General features: G+C 46.5%; 1 protein-coding gene across 1 annotated transcript in view; it reads right to left on the minus strand.

Annotated features, from left to right (window-relative positions):
- Window positions 1-25,570, minus strand: part of eag (potassium voltage-gated channel protein ether a go-go) — a 142,666-nt gene that overhangs the window by 24,950 nt on the left and 92,146 nt on the right. Inside the window, exons 2-4 of the mRNA XM_075867914.1 lie at window positions 5,094-5,456; window positions 3,123-3,544; window positions 1,785-1,904 (exon numbers count right to left, since the gene is read on the minus strand). Coding sequence (XP_075724029.1) covers window positions 1,785-1,904; window positions 3,123-3,544; window positions 5,094-5,456 — 905 coding nt within the window. The remainder of the gene's footprint in view (window positions 1-1,784; window positions 1,905-3,122; window positions 3,545-5,093; window positions 5,457-25,570) is intronic.

Consider the following 25,570-nt stretch of genomic DNA (forward strand, 5'->3'; position numbering starts at 1 on the left):
TACAGCAGCCCCAATTCACATTTCATTTTTGATGGAACATGGCTGAAACAACAACGAGCACATCTTACTGATTGACATTTTCTGTCAGCGAGCCAGTGCTGCCCTTCATTTGTAATTCTTTACAAATAAAGCATTTCATAAGAAACATGGATGGGCAATTTTTTTAGCAGTTTTCCCGCAACAATCTTGAATTTCGGTCCGTGAACGATCTAACGCCCCCGCCCGAATCTTCTAGTCAGATTATCCTTCACTGTAGGGGGAGGGGGGCAACTTGCTCAGAATTTTGAGATACATTGAGGCAGCATTGGCAAACAACACATTAGTTGTTTTCTGAAGTTGTTCTATGATACGTGAAGTATAAGCAGTGCTTGCTTAAGCATTGAAAAATGTCTACCTGCGCCTTTGATTATCATTTTCCGAAATGAAATGTGATGCGGACGACGACTTTTTCGATTGAATATAACTGCTTAATTCACTGAAATTACACAAAACACAACGTTGCGTAGACTATCTACTAAATGTTGGCTCATACCTGCTTGTCTTGGCTGACTTGTTATACTGTGGGCAACTGTCAACACACGCTGGTTATCTACTTTTGCAACAGCATAGCCTTCTTCATTCAGTAACTCATCTGAATGCAGTGATGGAGCTGTATCCTGATGTTTAATGGGACTGTCTACCGTCCTTCACTGCTTTTCTGTTCTGTTCTGTTTTAACTGCTTTTCTGTTTTGTGTCGTAACAAATACATACTATCTGAAGTATCGAACCTTGCAGCGGTTTCTCAGGAAATTATGTAGAAATTTTAAAAACAGAATTTCTCTATCTGCGTTCGATCTCCATCCATGGGTGGGTGAATACCCACAACACTGGTCGGTGGAGGTGATGACAAATGTACTGCCGGTGAAAATCGAAAACTGAAACCGCGTGCCGTTTTAAATTTAGTGCTTTGGTGTTCGCTTAATGCACGCACACGCCTATTTTGGTCGCATTTCTCGGCTGTTTTGCAGGCGGGAATGCAGGCGAGTTAGCGAACATACCACCGGCAGCGCCACCAGATGCTTCTTTGAACGCGCGAGAATAAAAAAAAAAGCTAAAATTAGTCTCTGGCATGGCTCAAGATGCATCAAGTGCGTAAAATACACTTTCAGGTTTACATGTCTGTTTTTAAGCAAAATAAGTCCACTGGCGGGGATTTCTTGTCCTACCAGTAAATTGACCACATCGCTGTTGGGTGACGCTAGCGGTCATGCTTTGTCAACGTTAAACATCAAGTTAAAATTATAATTCTTTTTTATGGGAAAAACATTCTCGTTGCCGCCGATGCGATGAACCATCTTCTCATTTGAACAACAACAACAACAACAACAACAACAACAACAACAACAACAACAACAACAACAACAACAACAACAACAACAACAACAACAACAACAACAACAACAACAACAACAACAACAACAACAACAACAACAACAACAACAACAACAACAACAACAACGACAACAACAACAACAACAACAACGTTTTCCCAGCGGTAGACAGTCCCTTTAAACAGCCCGCAGATACCTACGTTCTAAGAAAGCTAAACTTGAAACGTTTTTCAACTGCAATGGACAATGGTCGACGCGAACTCATTTCGTATCGCCAGAGAGCCATGCAGTCCCAGGAAAGTGCCATAATTTATGTACCAATGTGAAATGAAGCAAGCTTTAATGAACGGTTGGGCGAGCATTGTACAGCTACACGAATATTGCATGATGCTTTCAATGGCCACTGAACTTACCTGTTGGTCTTCGCCGTTGTCGAATGCGTTGAAAACATCGTACGGCAGGCACGACAACAGGTCGATGGTGAACCATGACTTGAGGTAGTTCATGCGGATTATCTTTGGGTCGGACACCACCTACGACGTGCGCAGCAAAAGATAGCAAGAACATGCTTTCACTTGTGTAATAATGGCAACTTCTCTCTAATCAAAAGGTTTTGACTTACATCGTTATGACGACTTTTCGAAAGAATGAAGACAATAACATTTGCTAACTTTGACCGGCACTTCTGATTCAATCACTAAAAACAATAGTGATAAGTCACGAAATTTTACTAATTGTCCCTTTGAGCACCAGCGTGTGAAAGTTTGAACGAAAAGGGCATCAGTTTGATCATACCAAGTGAACGTACCACCAGACCAGGAGCGTACCATTGTCGTAGCGTATTGAGAGCGTATCATTAGACCATACCATCGGACTACAAGCTGTCTTCGCACCTTTATGTCACAAAGACTGTACCACGGACTGGAATAAGTCTCCTCACTTCTCCCCGAAATTCAAATAGAGAGCTTGCCAGTTTGATCTTACCACTTCGCCGTACCAACAGAACAGAAGCATAGGATTGGCGTAGCGTACCAGGAGCGTAATATTAGAGCGTACCATTGGGCTAAAAGCTGTCTTCTCCACTTTCCCAGGGGTGACTATGCTACTAAGGCTGTACTTCTGGACTGGAATTAGTCTCCTCACTTCTCCCCGAAGTTCGAATGGAAAGCTCACCAGTTTGGTCTTACCACTTGACCGTACCATCAGAACAGAAGCATAGGATTGGCCTAGTGTACCAGGAGCGTAATATTAGAGCGTACTATTGGACTACAAGCTGTCTTCTCGCCTCTCACGGGGGTGACTACGTTACTAAGGCCATGCTACTGGACTGGAATTAGTCTCCTCACCTCTCCCCGAAATTCGAATGAAGAGTGTGCCAGTTTCATCTTACCAATAGGCCGTACCATAAGAACAGAAGCATACGATTGGCGTGGCGTACTAGGAGCGTAATATTATAGCGCACCATCAGACTACAAGCTGTCATCTCAACTCCCCCAGGGGTGACTATGCTACTAAGCTGTACTTGTTGACTGGAATTAGTCTCCTCACCTCTCCCCAAAGTTCGAATGAAGCGCTCACCAGCTTGTTTTCACCACTTGGTCGTACCATCAAAACAGAAGCATAGAATTGGCGTAGCGTACCAGGAGCGTAGTATTAGAGCATACCATCGGACTACAAGCTGTGTTCTCGCCTCTCACAGGGGTGACTAGGTTACTAAGGCTGTGCTACTGGGCTGGAATTCGTCACCTCACCTCTCCGCCGGGTCCGACGAAGGTTGTGTGGAAGTTGAGCACGATGTCGATGAAGAAGATGACGTCCACGATGGAGTCGAGCACGAGCAGCGACACGTCCTCGCTCGTCTTGTTCTTGAAGGCCACGTTGTACGGCACCATGATGGCCGTGTAGAAGGTCAGGCACAGGATCACCCAGTCCCAGATGGCCTTGAAGGCGCAATAGTGGAGCAGTATGTGAGGCGGCGTCTTGGGCGCCTCCTGGCGGTACTGGGGCAGAACCTCGGCGTTCAGGCTCATCATGTGCGCGATCTGCGACTGGCGCGAGGTGCCGGGGCCGGCTTCCGCCTTGATGGCGGCCGGAAGGTGCGACGAGAACTGCACCAACACCGACCGGCTGCGCGTCACCGAGCGGGCCAGCCGGGCGAACTTGCTCAGGCCTGCTGTTGGTGGAATAGAATGCGGCGTCAATCAATGAATTACTAGTTCAATTTATTCATTATAGTAACAATTATTAGGGCAGCTGCGCCCTAGTGGTGTGAAGTCTGAAAAAAAGTGTGCGACTGTGCAGCCGCAATTATTTCTCTCTCTTCTGTTTACTCTTGCTTTACTCCTTTCTTTCTTTCCCGTTCTCTTTTCAGGTCTTTGTCTGTCTTTTCCTCTTTTATTTCCGTTTATATAGTGACGTAGTGCTTTGAACGCGTTTATTAGGCCTGGAAGACATGACCAAACCGGACCCGTGCGAGGCACAGAATTGACTCAGTCCCCACAAACGATGAAGATGAAGAACACCATCCGATGATGGTTCTGTACAGGTAATGAAGACGCATCTAATAAATGCTTACATTATTTATTTTTCTTACTATTTTTTCTATTTCTCACTTGTTTCCTCTTTCATTTTCTGTGCGTGGTTTGTTTTGGCATGTTTTTCTAGCTATAGTAGTAATTTCTGCTCTTTATATAAAAACCGAGGCGCTGGAGGAACAAGAGAAAGAATATATCTTGTTGGCGTGAGTTCACGCAATTCCAGCAATCATCATCATCATCATCATGCAATTATTCGGCCATCAGTGGTCACGATTACGGTGTCCCCAGGTCATTTTCGCACAGAAACAATTGTAAACATTACAAGTGCAGCTCCGTGAAGTACTACTTATAAGCAGTTCAGTACAAACAAGTTCAACAAAATTTCACAATATATTTCTCAAGAATTGTGAACATTCGCCCGATAGATACTTAAATAGCGTTTTGGACTGTAATTTGTCTAGCTTGTAGATGGCTGCAGTGATTGCAACTAATGCTCCAGTTTGTGAAGAAAAGGCCGGGGTGGAAATTGCACCATTATCTTTGGATTCGTCTTTTTCAGTTCGTTTACCCGCCTTTGCACCCATTAAATGCGAAGCATTTCTTAGCGAACTTCGGCGAGAGCGTATCTATCTATCTATCTATCTATCTATCTATCTATCTATCTATCTATCTATCTATCTATCTATCTATCTATCTATCTATCTATCTATCTATCTATCTATCTATCTATCTATCTATCTATCTATCTATCTATCTATCTATCTATCTATCTATCTATCTATCTATCTATCTATCTATCTATCTATCTATCTATCTATCTATCTATCTATCTATCTATCTATCTATCTATCTATCTATCTCTCCATCTCTCTATCTATCTATCTATCTATCTATCTATCTATCTATCTCTCCATCTCTCTATCTATCTATCTATCTATCTATCTATCTATCTATCTATCTATCTATCTATCTATCTATCTATCTATCTATCTATCTATCTATCTATCTATCTATCTATCTATCTATCTATCTATCTATCTATCTATCTATCTATCTATCTATCTATCTATCTATCTATCTATCTATCTATCTATCTATCTATCTATCCATCTATCTATCTATCTATCTATCTATCTATCTATCTATCTATCTATCTATCTATCTATCCGTAATACAACAGAGTACCTTTGGAGACGTCGTCCTCGAGTGGTTGCTTGAGCGCCGTGATGTCCCGGAAGGTGAGCAGGAACAGGACCACGAGGTCCTTCTCGTTCTTGATGGGCGCCACGTGGAGCAGCAGCCAGAGCGGCGTGCGGTTCTTCTTGTACAGCAGTATCTCGAGCTGGTCCTGCGCGTGCGCATCCAAGCAGTGCTCCAGCTTGCCGATGGTCGGCCGGTCGGTGAGCTCGCCGTACATGAAGCTGCAGCGGCAGCTCTTCTGCATCACTTCGGCCCGGTTGTAGCCGGAGATCTTGCAGAAGCTCTCCGAGCAGTACACGATCGGGTAGTCCACGATCTGCGCGTTCGCCAGCAGGAAGCTGCAGTCCGCTGCGATGAGAGAGCATCCGGTAAGCCGCTTGGGAGAGATACAGGGAGGGAAAGGCAAACCGACACGTGTCTCGCTTGCGACCCTATACTACTCTTGAGGAGGAGTAGTTAGAGAATATGTTACAGACTGCGGCGAACCCCGCGGCCTTGTGGGAATCGGTGTCATGATAAGCAGCCGGCCGTTAGTTGTCTACGCTGCATTCTGGTAGACAAATATTATTCATTTACTTATCTAGACGTAGTGTCGACCCTGAATGGGTCATTACAGGAGTGGAATAAGTAAAACAAAAAAAGGAACATACAAGAGGGCTATAATCCGCACAAAATAACATGCCGTACGGATCAAATATGGGTTATAGTAATGTTAAACAAAAGATGATCAATTCGGTGAACTGCATTGAAATCGCTGATCGTCGAGAAGCGCCGCGCACAAGTGCGCACAAGAGATGTGAAAAAAAAAAAAGATCAGTACAAACACATAAAATGTTGCATTTTTTGCAGGTAATTAAATTATAAGTATCCATAAGCATAAAATATAAGTTTTAATACAAGTGAAACACCGGAATAAAAAAATAAGCGGCCATACAAGTCAATGTATAGATAAAATGGTGTGAACGTGGCCTTGTTGAAGCCTCATTAGGAGGCGAACAGAGCGGGCATACGACTAGGACACAGCCGTTGGGATGTGTTCCTTTTCTGTATCGTGGTCGTATACGAGCGTTTCATATAGATATACTTCGACAAAACCTGGACCATTGAATTTCTGGGTAGTTCATTGACGCGGGGGGTCAGTTGGTGGCCAAGGAGCGTCAGGACAATGTGTACCTACATTGTTAAACTTTTTTAACTAGTGACGCAAGTACTCCTTAACGTATTCATCTGGAAAAAAGAAAAGAGTAAGAGTAAATACGATCAATAAAAAAATAAACGGTGCTGCCACAGACAGACGTCCGCAGAAAGGCTTTGAGTGATAACTTGAGAGAGAGAGAGAAATAAATAGAGAGGAAAGGCAGGGAGGTTAACCAAGCTTGGATTGGTTGGCTACCCTACACCTGGGGTGGGGGAAAGGGAAAACAATAGAAATGGAAGACATAGAAAAGAAGAGGAGTAAGAAAGAGAAGGATGACTAGTCAGCTCGAGAAGAGGCAGCAAAAGAAATAAACGCGAAAAGCTGAGTGTGAGATGCTTATCAAGACTTGTACGCTTGGCTGCTGTAGACTATATAGGCTAGTGGGAATAGGAAACTACAACTAGAACATACGAGGAAAATATTATTGTGTGGGCTTCAGCGTTCCAAAACCACCATGTGATTACGAGAGATGCCTCAGTGAAGGGCTCCGGAAATTTCGACCACCAGGGTTTGTTTAACGTGCACCAAATTCCGAGCACACGGGCCTAGATGAGAAAATATTTTCGCAATTTCCACGCCGGAAGTTGAGTTGGACAGTGAAGCTCCAGGCGTGCGAGCGTGTTAGACTTTCAAGTGAGATCCCGTAGGGTCGTGAGTTCTCCGCTACATCTGAAGCGAACCCAAGCTTGCACAAATAACGTCGTTATCACCGCAATAATCAATGTCGATTATCACCATCATTATTTCGTTTTAATTATTTACTTTCCATCTGGGCACGTGACTTGAGTGACGTCACATTACTAGTAATATATATGACGACGACGTAATTGCCGTAAAAAGCGGGTCCCACGATAAGCGTTCTGCGGTATAGCTTCAAGGAACGTCGCGATAACGACGGTGACGCTGAAAGTCATCGTTCTAGAATACGCACCCATGTAGACACGCGTGTTTGAAGGTTGATTGATTGATATGTGGGGTTCAACGTCCCAAAACCACCATTTGATTATGAGAGACGCCGTAGTGGAGGGCTCCGGAAATTTAGACCACCTGGGGTTTTTTAACGTGCACCCAAATCTGAGCACACGGGCTTACAACATTTCCGCCTCCATCGGAAATGCAGCCGCCGCAGCCGGGACTCGAACCCGCGCCCTGCGGGTCAGCAGCCGAGTACCTTAGCCACTAGACCACTGCGGCGGGGCACGTGTTTGAAGGTGAACGGTGAATTTGCTTATGAGTTAATTAATCGCAGCTTGCGCGTTACTGAAGACTGTTTACCCGGTCCACTCGACAAGTTACGCGCAGCGTGAATGGTGTAAAAAAAAAAGGTTTTAGAATATCTGTGATATTACGTCACAAAACGACGACATAATTGTGCACTCTAAAAAAAATATCGAGTAAAAAGGGTGTCTTTGTGTCCCACAACAATAATCGTCATCAGGCTTGCGTGCGCTTCCTTTCTTGAAAACTCGGCACTGGCCACTTTCCTATCGAGAATGCAATGTAACCCTGATAGTGCACATGTCGATCGTGACCGGAATGTACCGGGCGCGGGGCGATAGCGCGAAGATGGAACGCAATATAGATGACGATTATTGTTGTGGGGCAAAAAGACACCCCTTTTACTCGCTCTTTTTTTTTAGTGTACCACAGGGGATGACGACGATATTCGGGGTTTAACGTCCCAAATACCCCAGGGGAGGGCTCCGAAAGTTTCGAACATGCGGTGTTCTTTAACGTGCACTCACATCGCACAGTACACAGGATTGAACCTGACACCTTCGGGTTAGCGGCCAAGCACAATAACCACTGCTCTAATGATTTATCGATTTGTGGAGTTTAACGCCCCAAAACCACCATATGAGAGACGCTGTAGTGGAGGGCTCCGGAAATTTCGACCACCTGGAGTTCTTTAACGTGCACCCAAATCTGAGCACACGGGCCTACGACACTTCCACCTGCATCGGAAATGCAGCCGCCGAAGCTGGGATTCGATCCCGAGACCTGCGGGTCAGCAGCCGAGTACCTTAGCCACTAGACCACTGCGGCGGGGCGATATAGAAGCGATGTTCACGGCTGCTTAACCAGTGTGATGCCGCCATTATCTGCGTTTATTATATTTTAAGAGTTCCGAATCGCAATTAGTGAGACATACGTAAGTCTAATTTAAGACTGCGGCGTCTGTGTGGCCAACACCTTTTTCTACTTTTTTTGAATGCCCATGCAAAGGCACGCTTCTCAACGGGAGCAGTCGATCCGCCTTAGTTCTGGGAGTGGTCGTGAGGCGGTGCGACATGAAGGGTATCGCTAGAATCTCTGTATAAGCTTCCTACGGGAGCAGAGTAGTGCATAGGTCCGCCATCTTGGCTGGTTTGCAACCACTGTTACGCGGCGAAGCCACGCTCTGTTTTCGACAAGGCGTGTCACCGATCACTAGTCCACGTGCCTGGACTAATCCACGTGCCTGGACTAGTCCACGTGCCTGGACTAGTCCACGTGCCTGGACAGAAAGAAGAAACATCTGCTTTCTGGATTGTGCCACGGGAGTTCAAAAGTATTTTTTTTGGTCTGCTGGATAACACGAAGCGCAAAGGCACCGCCGATGACGCATGGTCAAGTGGCGCCAGCTATGGAAGACAAGCAACAACTCACAAACACAACACATAGGTCATCCGAGATCCAAAAAGTGCCCAGTCCGATTCATAACGCAGAGTTCAAAGGCGTAGCGTATTGCCGAATAACATGCACCGCCGCTGACGAATGGTCAAGTGACGCCAGCTATGGAAGATGAGCAACAACTCGCAAACACATCATATAGGTCCTCCGAGATTCAAAGAGTGCCCCGCGAAGCCTACAGCATCGATTATTTCTGCGTATTTTTCGAAAATGGTGCCCAATCTCCGCAAATACTTTGCCGTCGAAGCTTAAAGACATAAATCTAAAGCAAACAAAAGCACCAATACGTAGATAACGAGCTACCAAGCGTAAGACGGTCACTTGATAGATTCCGGATGAACCGTAACTGTTTTCGGCAGTGTGGCCTATGCACCAGCTTCTCCGCAGTGCATGGTTGCTAACGGCGTTGGAAAACGAATGCGCTACTCTGCTACCTAAAGGTATAGCATATACAGTGACTCTAGGTAGCGCTGCTCGCGTCACACGTTGTTATGCCAGCGAGTCCTCGTCAAACGACCGTGCCTCTGAAAAAGGCAATCTGGGTCAAGGCCAGCCCGCAGTCCGCCTGGCGCGATCACCTCGACGGCGTGAACACGCGCGGCGCTTCCCTGGCCCACGTGCATTGAGTCAGCTGCGCACGTGACAGCAAGCCGGCGTCTTCGTGTCTGGTGGTCTGACGCGTGGCGCGGCGACGCCATTGGAGGAATCTGCCCTGACGACCAGCGGCGCTTCTGATTGGACATTTTGGTTGGACCCGGTGTAAATAAAAGAAGCCCTGCGGCGCGTCGCGATCGGAGGTCCTAGGAGAGGAGTCCCCGTGTCGGAGAGCCGACATGTGTGTGAGTCAGCGGTCTTAGGCGAAAGGCTGACCTATGTGTTAGAGAGGAGAGCTCGGCTCTTCGAGTCTCTGTCGGCCCCAGTGCCGAAATTGTAACGCCTCTGTATATATGCTGTACATAAACCTTGTTTAACTCACCGTCGTCTCGTCCGCTCGTCTCATCAGCTCTGCGCAGAAGCAGTCGCGAGCTGATAAACATACGCTACCAAACGGCTGGTGACCTTCCCGGCGGAGTTGAAAGCAGTGGCGCCTTCGGGGCCGTGTCGGCGTCGCCGTCTTTCGCAACAGTGGTGGCTTCGGCGGGATCGGTCCGTCGTTCGCAACAGTGGAGGTCAGCGGCGGGATTTCGGAGGTGGCTTCGCAACAGTGGTGGCTTCGGCGGGATCGGTCCGCCTTCGCAACAACGTGCGTCTAAGCGCTTTCCCCGATAGACGTTCTTGCCACTCCAGTATCACACGTTTGTCAGACTTGTTCCTTCGTGCTTCTACTTCGTGGCCCGAAGCAATGCCGCCGCTACCTCACAGCGCCAGTTATGCAATGGCGTCACCATGACGCGTCCACAGTGGTGGCACAGCGCTAGTTATGCAGCGGAGTCCCCGTGACGCGTCCACAGTGGTTGCCCGCATAGTGCCACGAATGACGACATGCTATCTTAAGACGTCGTACTTTTACTGAGCAAGCGTTACAGCCAACATTATCAACATATGGAATGCAAGTCGTCGCTGCACCGATCTGTACGCAACTGAACACACACACAAAAAAACATGATCTACCTCAAATGATTTTAGTCATGAGGCACTGCATGATGGGCTCTCTTCCTCATGACCGCAAAGCACTCGCGAAAGCTAGGCGATGGGCGAGAGCAGGAAAGGGCAAGAGGAGAGGGTGATCAAAAGCTGGATTGGGCACATCTGACTTGCGTTGATAAGCTCCGGCGCGGTGGTCTAGTGGCCAAGGTACTCGGCTGCTGACCTGCAGGTCGCGGGATCGAATCCCTCCTGCGGCTGCATTTCCGATGGAGGCGGAAATGTTGCAGGCCCGTGCGCTCAGATTTGGGTGCACGTTAAAGAACCCCAGGTGGTTGAAATTTCCGGAGCCCTCCACTACGGCGTCTCTCATAATCATATGTGGGTTTCGGGGCGTTAAACCCCACATATTAATCAATTAACTTGCGTTGATAAAATAGAGGAGGCGCTAGTATGGCGTGCTCACATAAAGGGCCTTTAAACAACCTAAAATAACATTAAGAAACGAGCGTTTTATTCCTTGGTGGCATTTCCTGTCTCCTTGACACAATTCGTGACGTCCGCATGACGTCGTGAGATGCTCTCGATATCGGTTGCGCTTTGTTCCCCTCTACGATTTACCGCGAAGTCATACGCCAGTACTGCTTCGTCTTCTACGGCTATTGTGCGCGATAAACCACCTTCGCTTAGTGTCCTGCGAGTTTGACCACGCAAGCGCAGATTACAGCGCGTAGCTGAGAAGCGCTGAATATTGATAGGGTCAACGCTCAATGCTGATATTTTCTTCATGCTTTATGAAGAAAGAAGTGGCTAGGAGGAGATAGCACCTGTAGGACGGGCATTGAAGGCGACAAAAGAAATAAGCTTTCTCCTTCTCTATTTTTTGAACTTGCAGTAACTTAGGGGCCTTTTTGTACTTATCCCGTGTTTTCACAGTGTCTGTGCCTTCGTCCTAGCAAGCTCGGTCAATCACCATTAAACAAGTTCACTTGTGGCGCCCTTGGTTCATCTGGGAACAAACAATGTACTACGCTGCTGGTGTTGCGGCCACCCTCGTCGTCGTATATCAACAACACATCGAGGTGCCTATAAGGTAGGACAAATTTTTTAACCTTAACTTTCCTATTCGTTGTAGGGCACGGTTTCTACTCTACTCTAGTCCGCCTCGGTGGTGGGCAGGTGAATATCGTGGGTGGTGTTAAGGGTCAGAAGGAAGGTCGTTGATGATGGCATCCCACCACTGCCACCAGTAGTTGTTGGGAATGGGGTGGACCCGGTCTCTTGTGGTATAGCGTGGCGTAACATCGGGTGGAAAATAAGCGCTGACAAGAAGAGGATATGAAAAACAAACAGGTTTATGGCACGATTTACACATATTTGCAGCAAAGAAAGGTTAGGGGTTGCACAACCCACGAGCGTGGTGGTTGAACCGTTACATAGTTCAGAGCCACGTTTAGCACTCTGCGGCGTCGTTTTTTAAGCCCTGTCGGGCTCCTCCTCTTTGAGTGGAACACCAATCACACGCACACAACGGGTGAGGGTGACGAGCATGCACGGTCCACGTGAACGTCCAATATTGAGTCGTGATCACTGCACTGCAAGGTGGCGCCAACGGGGCTCTTCCTTGTCGTGTGTGTGCCGCTAGTCGAGAGGTCCCAAGCTCCTGACAGCATACATAAAAGAGTCCGCCGATCTGTCCGCTGAATTAGCGGGGCGATTTGCGGCGGCCGCCACGTTCTCTTCCAAGGAAGGTGCTGTCTTTGTTGTCCTCTCTGGAACTGTTTACGATGTCGTGGCGACACGACGTCTCATCCTCCGGCTAGCAGGGACAATGCCTGGCGGGCATAGGCAGCCGGCCGGTCAGCTACTTGATTGAGGATCAAAAGAGCACCACTCCCCCGTCAGCTCTGGCGCCGGTGACCACAGCTTCCCCCTCCCAGATGAGTCGCCGAGGTCATCAGTCACCACTGCTGCTCGAAGGGACGACGAAAGGGTCCGCATTTGAAAGTCAGGAACTCGCCTTTGCTTGCCGCATGGTCTGGGTAATTGCCGAAATCTTCGACAGCGTCTGGCAGACTCGGCGCCGAAGGAATTGAGAGCCCCCCCCCCCCCCCCCCCCTTCCAAATAGACCGGCTTACGCTCAATGGCGTCTGTCGAGACGAATTGCCGGGCCAAACGTAACAGTGGGCTCTCTCTCTCCCACCACCCGTAGAATCGGATCACCGCGTTTATGCTCAGCAGCGCTGCGCCGCGGTGATCCCGTGCTGTTATGATCAAAGCCGCGGGTTCGATTACAGGCCGACCATGGTACCAACGTTCCGAATGTGTGCGAAATCGCTCCTGCTACTTGCTCTGCTGACTGCTCTACCGGTTCTTCATAGTCAAACCACGGATTCCACCCATTTTACCCGAGAATCCCATGACACTCAGTTGATCCGTACTCTATATGTTGGCGTACATATGTAAACGTTTTTCTTCCATTGTTTGCCATTCAACAGATATGCAATTCTGGCATAGTGGTTCCCGACGCAGCCCACCCGACCGAACGTTATCGTTTTATTGGGTGACAAACACTCATATTTTTCATAAGTATTCTGTTTCATTCCGTGAAACGCCACTTCTTTCGAACACAAGCACTCGGTTAGTTCCGCAAATTTCACTCTATCGAACTATTGTTATATATGGCTGACAGGAGCGCGAAAACAGAAGTAACCGTTAGGTGCCTGCTTGGGCCGATTGGTAATACATCGATGAAAAAGAAAAAAAAAGATTTAGAACGTTTGAATGAATGACAAAAAAAATGAAGGTGGAGGGTATGGGGCATAGCTCTCGGACCTGTACCGCTTTGTTCTTGAGACAAACTGCGTACTTAAAAGTGTTTTCACGGAAAGCAACCTTGTGAGCCATACTGTGTTGTCTGGAAGCACTCGTCTCATTATGTAATGGTTGCGCATGGCAATACAGTGAACTAAATCACCAAGCACGCTGCGCAAGAATGTAGCCTTATCGCCGTTCTAAGCAAAGAACGTCATGCCTGGTGCCTCGAATTCATGTAAAACACTAGAATTCAATGGCAGCTGGGTGCTTCATACGCAGTCTGTCCAGAATCTTCGAACTTAAAAACGCTCGCTCTGAATGAAGAGCAAGTACATAAAATTGGACAGAAGGGGGGAGGTGAGTGGTTTAATTACTGTATTTTCAGAAGTATATGCTGCGTGACCGATCTGCAGTCTGCAATAGTCTGTGAATTAGACCTCACGTTTATTAAGTTACGTCAAAGTGCTCCCACACTGGGGAATATTGCAGGTGATTTTTTATGTGTATTTTTCATAACTAATGCATGCCCATTTGGTAACCGAAAAATCGTCAAGATGCAATACCAATAAGCCCTGCAGGCGATTTTATTGTCAGCTTCTCATTATATAGGTATAATTTAAAACAATCACATTCCACCGGGCTTCTTTTTCCTAATGATTGATCAGTTACTAAGTAAGCATTTATTGTTTACAGAAACTTATATGCGCTTACTTACCTAGTTACGACGCCCCTCTGTGTAAGCCGCTGACTTGTTAGTGTGCTTTGCACGAAGATAAGTTCTCATGAATGTCGCAGCGTGCAGCATGAATTCTAGCAAACTAAAACCTATATCGCTTGCAATGAGTGATCCAGCTGACATCAACTGATACTGTTCCTGTGAATCCAGTCAAGAGCGTTCACACGAATCGATACGGCAGGAAACAGTGTGCGTATACCGTGACGAGCAAGCTGTCACAACATTGCTTTCCTGTTTGGGGCGTGATATTCGCGTTCTTCTAAATGCTACAAGTTTATTTTGTTATTTACCCTGAGCGGTCTTTTCTGAGTTGGCCACGAAGGATTTATTGCGCTCTCTCTCGCTAACGTTGCCATTGCGCCTAAAGCCTACTATTATCATCATCGTTGCCATCATCGTTGTCATCATCGTTGTCATCATCGTTGTCATCCTCGTTGCCATCATCGTTGTCATCATCGTTGCCATTATCATCGTTTTTATTGTCGTCATTATCATCGTCATGACCATCTTCATCATCGTCATAATCATCTTTATCATCATCATCAATACGGATGCACTTTTAATTTCAAGCGTACCTTTGACAAGCGATCTCAGAAGCTCGAATGATGAATAGTCAGCCACCATGAGATCTTCAACGTCGCGCAAGATACAAAGGTCTATCATGACGCTGTGCGCGTGCTTTAACTCGAAAACTATGGTGTGCAGACACCTTCGCAGCTGCCGCAAAGTCGGTGAACGAGGCGTACACGTACCCACACATTGCCAGTGTGCAGTCCCCGGGAAGTGGTCCGTTGAGCGTGTTCCTGCGAGATTTTTTTTTCGCTTGTACTGTTTTCTTTCGTCAGTCTTCATTTTTTTTTTACGAGCGAAGCTCCTTAAGGCGTGGATCGACCGTTTCCAATGTATGTAGTACGTAGCCACCTCGTTCTAGGATTCACCGCTAGGGGATAGTTGTTGGTGGAATAAACGAATGCAGAATGTGTAAACAAATGAAAGGTGGCGGTACTTGGAGTACTTGGTACACCAGATGGACGAATGAACAGACAGATGGACGGACGCATGGACGAACGCATGGGCATATGCACGGACAAACGGACGAATGCACGAACGCAAGGGCGGATGCATGGACGAACGAACGCATGACTGGATGTTCACACGGACGGAAGCGCGGACGGTGCTTGGCCCCACTCATCATCGTTAAGTCCGTGGATAGGCTGCGATCTCTTTGTATTCATTCTGTCTCTTATGCAATCGTGCTCTCTAATAAGCGGTTCATGTGTTCTGTGGGGCACTATAGGTCTGGCCGAAAACAAAGAACGAAACAATATAGTGGCGTCATTCAAGATAATCAAAACAAAAAAATAGCCCCGTATCTGCATGTTCATCTGCAAATATCGTCGAAAGACGATAGTCTTGCGTCTAGAGATATTGAACAAAACGTTTATTTGATGTTCTGCGCAAAGAAATCGGTAAACGGTATTCTGGATGCGCTGCGTTAGAGTGCCTCGAGCGTGCAGCGGAGGCGAACGAGCGCACGAAGTCACGTCACACGTGAGACATGAGCGCTATCTGGCAGTTATTTTGGAAAACGAAACGCGCGGCTCCGAGACGGGCGTGCGCACCTGTCTCGGAGGTGATGACGTGCAGAACACAAGGCGACGGGTAGGTGCCACCACCATGTCATCCTAGCAAAGCGTTGCAAACACTTCCTTTTTCATGCAAGCGTTGCATGGTCAGCGTCACGTGATAAACGCCACGGTCATTAGAATAACTTATGTATGCCTTGTCTAGTAAAAGACGCACAATGCCCGTTGTTATGGTGCCTCAGATATGCCCGATAACTGCTTTTTAATTGACAATCGCACAACTATGAACGCTGAACCTTGAGCAACATTACTGGGCGCTGCGGATCGGGTCGGCCGTTTGGGATATCCGCTGGTGTCGTTTAAAGTGCCCGGTACCGTTAAGGGTGGACAAACAGACAAATGGAGAGACAGACAGACCAAAATTTTTGCGTCGAAGGTGCCCAAGAAAGACTATCGTCTTTAATAGTAGTATGACGCAAGAACGTGGGAAAAGAAAGGTGTAAGATTGCGTCTTTTTTTTTTTCTCTCGGAAGTAGTTTCCACCCGGAAGCGGCCGGTTTCACCCACCAGGTGGCATCTTTTTTCTTGTGTTTTTTATTTTACCTTTTCTCGCCCGGAACGTTGAATAGCGTAAGAGGATACGTTTGGAAAACGAAAAAAAAAAGAAAGACAAACTAAGAGGAAAGGTGCGATGAGAAAACACATCACCACCTTTCTAATGTTTTTTTTATTCGGTTGTTTTTGCCTATTCGTGTAAGGGGTGAATAGTGCAAGCTCCTTACAGTGTATATCTGATTGTATTTGAGGTAGGCGTGGCGGAGGAGATGTGGGGGCTGGGTTGCCATGAGAGAGAGAGAGAAAGAGAGAGTAAATAGTGGTCACTGAGCGTTACTTTTGCTTTCCTTGCTCTTCTGAGGAATGAATGCGGCGAGCTCTTTACGGCGTATGTCTGAAGACCAAGAAGCAGTGCATTAAAGGTTGGGGAAACAGCGGGAGGGGTCTACTCGGAAGAGAGGGGACAGTCGTCACCGACAAGACCTGCGACAGAGTAACGTTGCATACCATTCAAAGGAAACGCGCCACGGGTGACGGGAGTTGCGATAAGACAGCTCGTTTGCGACGAGCAGTACATTCGGCGTGCCCTCCTCCACCCACTGCTTTTTCTCTCCTCTACAGCCGTTAGTAGCACAGTGGCTGGCTGGGACATCCGTAACATCGACGTTGGCCCCACCTGTCCCATATGCAGTTTCCGTTTGCCTTTCTTACAATAAAGCAAAAAAAAAACTACTAGGGTGTCGGTCCGCGTAGTGCCGAGTGCGATGTGTCCAGGAATTCAAAGAAACGGGAAAGCAATAAAAATCGACATAAAAACAAAATGAAAATTGAAAGAGAGAAAGAAAGAGAGAGAATGAGCACAAGGAAGGAAAGCCGTGAAATGAGCATTATGGGAACGACGTGGCTCGCGAGATAATGAGGATTGACGTCACGGATTTGCGGGTTCCTCTTCACTGCGACGTACGCTGAATGGGCACTGACGTCAATGTTTATGCGAGAAATATGAGCGGTTCCTTCGGGAACGCGATCACGTGTGCCGCAACGTGTTTCGGTATGTGCCCTTCGTGCTTGATTTCGGTTGGATCGAATATTTTATTCAAAGTAATAATAGTAATATTGATTAAAAAAAGCTTCTTGTGGCGCGTGTGGTTCTCACCACATATAGTACGCAATATACCTGTATATGGTACAAACTATACGAAACGGGCCGATTCATCGCCTCTTGATTTTTCTTCTATCATTTCCGCGCTTATGCACGCTGTAATTGGGAATAGCCGCGAGTACCGTCGGCTGTTATAATGCCCGATGTGTGCAAGTCAGAACAAGGGTAACTTATCCCTATGGTGGGCTGCTGTTTATTTCCCTGAAGGTGCGCCCCATTAACATTTTTCTTTTTAAAAAGCGGCTTTTGCAGAACACAGTAAGAAAGCAAAAAAAAGGCCAGATGTGTCAAATGACTGCATGTATAACAAAAGATGACTTTTAAACTACCCTGCTCTTATAAGCTAACGCGTTAGCTTTCAAATGTCAAATTCGGATAGCGTTGTTATGCAAAAAACGCGACAGGTTGTATGAAGCCGATGTCTTTTACGTGCGCTCCACTCTAGGTATCCTATCATATTTTCGCCTAAGACGACTCTAAGGTGTAAGTGGTTATGAAAAGGAAAGGAAGAGAAAAGTGCCGCCCGTAGTACTCTCTCCTCAAGAGGACACCTCCACAGGTCAGCACAGGAAAGGGGTGAAGGATGCGGCGCACGAGATATCGGCGAAAGCGATCTCGTTTGTCTTAGTCGATGTATTGATCCTGCCCGACTCCCATTCCAAAGTTCTATTCCCCTTACCTGGGCGGTAGATTTGAAAATATGGAAATGCGCGTCAGCCGAGACTGAAAGCTATCGGCCTCCTTGCTTCGCCGCAGTCGCTTCAAATCACAGCACATTACTTCCAAGACATAGGCAGAGTAGAGCAGATGCGTTGTTTTATTAGGCTGTCGCAACGGCCGACGATCGGCATTTGTTAAAAGTTAGAAAGCGTTGTCTAGTCAGTGCCACTGTTACGGGAGCAAATACGCCTGGCCTCAATTCGACCCCACGCATTCCTTATACTTAATTAATTAATCAATACTATATAGCGCTCGCTTCAACTCGATTAGTTTTATGTTACAAACTTCATGTCCTGCATTACAACACTTGCTTGCTCCAATATTGACTTGAGCTCGGAAAACTGTTGTGTTGATACTGACACAAGAAACGGCCCATAAAGGTCTGCTATGGGTCCAATAGCATTATTAGGCACCAAAGGAATACATACAAATGAAATAAACTGAGGAAGTATAGGAAGAAGTGCAATGAATAATAAAAAACGCACATGAATAACGTGAATAGGAAAAGGGAAGCTCACGTGAGACAATGGTAATTAAAAAAATTGTACAAAAGAAAGGTGCATAAGAAGGAGATCAAGGAATCCGAGAAGTGAAACGAGACATAGAGGGATGAGTACAAGCGCGCAAATTATATATAGAATCATCTGATGAGCTGGTAACTGTCATATGTATGGAGGCCTGATTCAGGGTAACAAAATAGAGAAATACAATACGAATGTATGGGTGCTTAAGAGAAACAAATGAAGGAAGAAGAGGCAAGATGGAAGGTTTAGAAGAAGGAATGGGGTGAGGAAAAGCTAGAAGCTTAAGAAATATTGATAAGTACCCTATAAAGAGTTGCACCTTATTATACTTAAAATCCCTCGCCTCACCATAAGTAGAACTGATTTGTGGGAAAGTGTTAGCAATTAAATATGAATCTACAGGACAATGAACCTTGACATTTCTGACAAAAACAGTTAAGTAGAGGTAAGAAATAAGTACGTTTCACCCACAAAGATGAAACGTGATTGTGCCTTTTAGCAGTATAACACAATACGATTGCATAATGGAGCAAAATGACCAAAAAAATATAAATCTCGAAAAATTGTTTAAAGCTTGGGAATTCATTAGCCTTGAGCGCAAGCCAACCGTTGAAAACCCATTATGTTCCCTGCTTTCCAATTTTACTAGTTTCACTTTAGTTTTTTTTTCTTCCAGTTTAAAGTGCATGAAAGCCGTCGGCTCGTAAGTATTTCAAGCCGTTCCGGCGTATCGAGTTTTTTCAAATGGCCGGACACCCTTTTGCGTGAACCTTCAAGCCGCCGAGAAAAGTAACTTCCAATGAGCTTGCAGCATAAAACAGAGGTGTGGATGTTTGCGCACATAAATTGTGAAGCTCAAAAGGTAACACTTTTTTAACCACATAGCGTGAGCGTTGACCCTGTGTACACGGTTACGAAATTGGGATTTACTCAGACACAGCCGAAGAAAAACAATTTTAGCTCTGCCCGCAGTTATCGCTGCGCCCTCTGTGCCACTCCTAATGGGAAGTTTAGTATATAACCTCATACAATAATAACCTTTGTTGTACATGCAACTTGCACATAAACAAATAAAGCAAGAAAAAACAGTTGAAAATGCGCGTTTGTGAAGCTTCACTAGTATGTGGCCGTGGCGCTATGGGTGGCGGGCCCGGCTGCTGTTGTCCCAAACCAAGAGGTCGTGGGTTCACCTCCTGTTGAGGAGCCTGTGTAAAGCTGTCCGTTCGTGTCTCCGTGTCAAATGCGCCGCACCGCGCTCTCCTCGCCGCAGGTACTGGGGCAGTGCCAAGTAGGTCACGTATTTCCTCGCAGTCCGCGGTGACGTCACTCGCTCCCTCGCCTGCCGTGCGTTCGCCGCGTGTCACCTCTCTCTCGCCTTACACTCTCCACCACTCGCAACGTTCGAGCGCACACTGAGTGAACACTCTTTCGGCTCGTTTGTGATGGAAAGGACACTGGAAAGCGAAGCTTTTCCGCCCACCGAAACGTGCGCCGAAGCGATTTGGCCTAATCCGGTCGTCGGCGGCGTTGCGAGGATTAGCCGAGGATTAGCCGAGCTGATCGCGTTCGCGAATCGCAACGTCGCGCTTGCAACGCTGACGAGGCGTGACGTTGACACAGTGGCATTCAAACCCGGGTACCTCGAGTGTCATCCCAGTATTCTACCAGTGAGCTGCGCCGGTGCATGAAACTCCGTTGCCAACTGTCCTTAGGAAGGATTCGTGTTCGGAAAGGAAGCGCGTTAATGTGCGCAATAAAGTGTCTGGGGCAAAAAAAAAACAGGTCTCACAAAATGCGAATTGTGTAACGAGTGGCTCGTCGAATGCTCCAACCCATTACAATAGTGTTAAGGCATAATTCTTCATGGTCGTAAGCCACAGCATAAAAAAATGGCACAAAAATTTCTGCATGTATGTGGCGGGTACCATGCTTCTCCGAAGTATGCTGAAGGCTAGCATATAGTGAATGCTGGAAGAGGTGGCCTTTTTATACATTTCTTTAATAACTGCTACAACCACACTTGCAGGGTACCCAACACGCAGTATGTAGTATTTCTGCGTAGCAGAGAGGCATCGCCTATGTGACAGCGCTAAGTGCTCCACGCAGGCTTTATGTTGTTTATTGTCATTTTTTACGTCGACGGTCACACCTACAACGCCATCACTTTCGAGGCATTAAAACCTTCACTTGAAAACTTTCTTAGTAATCTGAGACAGTGACGCCGTTTGCTTTGCTAGTAATTTTTATCGAAAACACTTCGCCACCACGCACCCCCGACTATGTTACCATTAGAAAATCAAGGCTCTCGGTAAGCAAACAACAATTATTAAACAATTTTTAAAGAACTTTTTTAAAGACACGTATTTTAAGAACAAGTCCTCGGCATGGACGGAAGTTTCCGCGGTGGCCGAATGTACGCCATAAAGACATCTCGCGAATCGCGTTTTATGACGAGTGTTCAGAAAGACGGAGAATAAAAAAAAAGTGGCGTATTCAAATCGCAAAACAAATAAAGACGGGGAAAACCCGTCGTTATGGGTGAGAAAAAGCTATATCGCTCTATAGCGACGGGAAAAGCCTACTCCCCTCATTGGCGATCAGGCCGGACCGAAGCACTGACTCCCTAAACTTTTTTCCCTTCTTTTATAGTCCCTATCTTATACATTGCCCCTCTGTAAATCTTCGTTTTTATATCTCCACTGCCATTTCTTTTTGCTGTTGCTGTCCAGACTTCCCAGATTCGCGTCTCCCCTTTATATGTTCGTTCGGGGAAGAGCAAAAGCAGTTGTCGGAAGCTGTGGGAAAGGGATTGGGGAAGTAGGGAGGGTGGTGGGGCTAAATGCAGCTCGACCAAAAACAAAAAAAGGAAGAAAAATACGACAGAGAAGGTAAGAGACGGCGACGACGTCGACGAACCACGCCCAACGATCGCGACGACGCGTTCCCAAATCACCGAGAAAGACCGGGTCAAGGCTCCGCCGTGGTCACCCTTCCCCCATATCCCGTCTCTATTCTCCCTCTTTTTCTACACGCATTTCCCCATATCCCTTTCTCGCCGACGTTTTCCGCAATCCGGCCTGTTCTTTCCCCTCTCTGCGTAACAGACACGATGACCGTGTGCCATTTTCGCGTTGCCCCCCTCCCCTCCTTTCTCTTCGCTAAACTCGCCGGTGAAGTGTCTCCCGTAACCGCCCTGAATGCTTCGTTGGTTTGCCGCTAGAGGGCTCTCGTTATTTTCCTTGCACAGTGGGATGTTGTACCTGCGGTACCGTAAGTATTCGCAACAAGATGACGTGTGGCGCCACCGCAAAGGTTCTCGGCTGCTGACCCGTTGGTCGTGGGATCGAACCCCGACAGCGGTGGCTGCATTTTCGGTGGAGGCCAGAACGCTCTACGCTCGTGGCTCAGACTTGGGTGCATGTTAAAGAACCCCGGCTGGTCGATATTTCCGGAGTCCTCCACCACGGTGTCTCTCGTAATAATATGGTGGTTTTGGGACGTTAAACCTCCCATATCAATCAAGCAATAATGAATCAAGATGACGTGTGCCAGTAACTTCTGCAATAGAGGTTTGGAAAATTTATCAGCACGTTGTAAGCGATTGCCAGTGTTAACCTTTAGCTGTTAACATGCAGAAAGAGTCCTCTTCTCGCAGGCCCCGTGATTCAAAGTTGATGGACGTTAAAACTGTAGACCACACTGAGAATTACTCATGAAATATATTTCGTGCTTAGAACCTCACTCACTCTCACAAATCGTTTCTTCAAACGGACTCGCTCGGACTCGAACTCGCCAAAATATTACTCACCCGGACTCACTCACGGCTCAATCTGAGTCGCAGTGAGTCGATGCAGTCTAGAATAAGCTTTTCGGTCATGTTGTCAATGCTTTTTAACGACACAAGCTCACGTAATCGGCGCTCTTCTTGGCACCTTTTGTCATAGTACCTTCGAATATTAGTTATAAGTGGTTGCAAACCAGCAAAGACATTTTTATTGGACTAGTTGACAACACCAGATATATTTACCAACTACTTACCCGGAAGAGTTGATCGAGAGAAACCACAAGGCAACCCCCCCCCCCCCTCTCCTTTGTAATTGAAACCTCTAATCAATAAATGTTGAAACGTATGAACGACATTCTTTTGGCGTACTTTTGAGTAGACGTGAGTATATAAACATGAATCCAAGTAAGGCTCACAGTAATGCTGAATATGAGTAGATAGGACCAAAGCTCAGGAAACATAAGTGGAACTGACCCAGTCTCACTCGAGAAATATATCTTGTGCTTTGGATGCGCTCGGACTCACAATCACTAAAATTTGCTTGAACCGCACTGACTCGGACTCAAACTCGCTAAAATATTACTCACCCGGACACATTCACGGCTTGATATGAGTCTGAATGAATCCAACTGAGTCGGATCGTAAGCGAGTTCACTGACCTATCGTTATAACTGCCACGTTCGTCCAGTCGTCACGGAGTTCAACCGCTACCCCGAAGGTCATGGTATTGAAATCCGATCGTGGCGGCGACGTTTTAGATGAAGGCTCAAATGCTTGAGGCTTGCGTGCTTAGATTTATGTGCACAATTAAGAACCCCAGGTGGCTGAAATTTTCGGAGCCCTCCACTGTGGCATCCCTCATAATCATATTTTGGTTTTGCGACGTTCATTCTAAAAATTATGATAGCTGCTAGGTGGCTGAGATAATCAAGAGTTAAGAGTATTTCGGAAAAAAAAGTTCACACGGTTCTGTGTGCATCCTTCCAAGAGCATTCGAAGGGGAAAGCAATCTTCTTCTAGACTTGCAAGCAAAAATGAGGAAAAAGAGAGTTAAAAAGCAGGACATGATGGAGCTCCGCTCTATACTGTGTTTGTTTTTATTGTTTGTACTTGCGCAACAAGCTTTGGTTTCGGTATGCACCTATCGGTCTGAAAGTAAGTATTGCTGCAACCTTCATTCGTTTTCTTTTTTTTTTCGTTCTGGGCCGAGGGCATTGAACCTCTGCCATACGATAAAGCTTTCTACAACTGACACGATGCCGCATTGCCTCCAGGATCGGTTCATCATTGGACAAGCTACGATATCACGTGATGTCAGCTTGCAAGATGCCACAGTGACGTCGTAGTGGCGTCGCGTATTTGAAGCCCGTGATACGCGGAAGTTTCATCATAACTTCATATATCACATTGTGGCCTTTTGCATCGTTCGAGCAGGAGCCGACAGGCGAATTTTTCTTGTTTGAAATAGGTGTCTCAAGTGTTCGCCTTGAAAAGCTGGCGAGAGGTTGATAGAATCGCTGTTCTTACAGGTGAATGTAATTTTACGCTATAGAAATGACAGAATTATTGACGGATGAAAAGATCAGATAAAAGTACTTATTAGTCTTGATTAGGCACAGCTAAATGGTATAAGCCGTGCTATATTATCATACCTGGTATTTCTGTGCACTCACCCATTTTAATGAAGTACGATTACATCGTTTTTCCTGGTATGGGAGAACTGACACACTATTATAACTGCTGTATCAGTCGAAATTGCGGTAGTTATTGTAGCAGTATAGTAGAGAAAGAGAGAGAAGCTCCGCCGCGGTGGTCTAGTGGCTAAGGTACTCGGATGCTGACCCGCAAGTCGCGGGATTGAATCTCTGCTGTGGTGGCTGCATTTTCGATAGAGGCTAAAATTCTGTCGGGCCGTGTGCTCAGACTTGGATGCACCTTAAAGAACCCCAGGAGGTCGAAATTTCCGCAGCCCTCTACTATACGGCATCTCTCATAACCATATGGTGGTTTTGGGACGTTAAACCGCCCATATCAATCGATCAAATCAGAGAAAGAGAGAGAGAGGGGGGGGATCAAAAGAGTGGAAGTTCATAGACCTTGTCGGGTCAATGGTTCATTCTCACCGGCTTCCTCCACTTAGAACAGTTAACAGATCGACATACTTTTCGTGTCTTCGAAATTAGCAAAGGTGTTGAGCGCTACACATCGTTCAAGTTTAAATGAAACTCCATTATATTCTATGTTATTGTCTGAGCACGTCTGTAAGCTAGCCGACAATTTTATACCGACAATGCACGTGGCAAATGCAATCAACGTCTTGTTAAAGGAAAAGTGTTGCGTTGAGATTCAAATGCCCCAAGTTATTAAGGACCTGACACGAGAGACACAACAAATGTTTACTCGTTAGTCTGTCTTTATATGTGGCCGGATAAGAAAGATAAGAGAGGAAACAAGACACAATCTTAAGGTCAGAGGCCTTTGGACTTACGAAATACGAGAGAGGCAGGCGCATTTACGCAACCGAGACTTGCACATCTCACACACACGCGACCTCGACGAGATTGCTTCGCTGTGAGAACCTATCCAACATGCGACGCCGATTGAAGGTCAGTGTGTAATCTCTTCGAATGGCAGCATGACCTTTTTTCTATTCTTTATTTGCTGCTGAGACGTTCCCAGTTATATAGTCTCAGAAGTAAACTTACAGTTCACTGAACCGCGTTGCCCGGATATTCTTTTTTCTTTCATTTTCCATAAAAGCCTTCCAGCCGCATCGCGCTAGAAAAAAAAAAAAACATCGGCTTCGGTGGCGTTCACACGAGTTATGCAAAAAAAAAAAATGCATGGCGTAATGTCACAGAGCACGAGAATTGCAGTGTCAAGTTGCGCGCTCTTTTCGTGTTTGAAAAACACGCGTGAAAGAGAAACTCGGTCTTGGCCGCTTCTCGTCCCAACTAACCCAACGGGCAGAACGCAAGGTTTTCCTCATGTATGGCACCATGACGTCATTTCATGACGTCATCATGTGACATCGTCACTCGTTGTAAGGTTCGACAAACGCGGAGACAGGGCGTTTCCCGGCCTCGCTTGCGCTTGAGCAGCACGCAGGAAATTTCGCGCTG

This window comes from Rhipicephalus microplus, chromosome 6 (assembly GCF_043290135.1).
Source record: "Rhipicephalus microplus isolate Deutch F79 chromosome 6, USDA_Rmic, whole genome shotgun sequence".
NCBI lineage: Eukaryota > Metazoa > Arthropoda > Arachnida > Ixodida > Ixodidae > Rhipicephalus > Rhipicephalus microplus.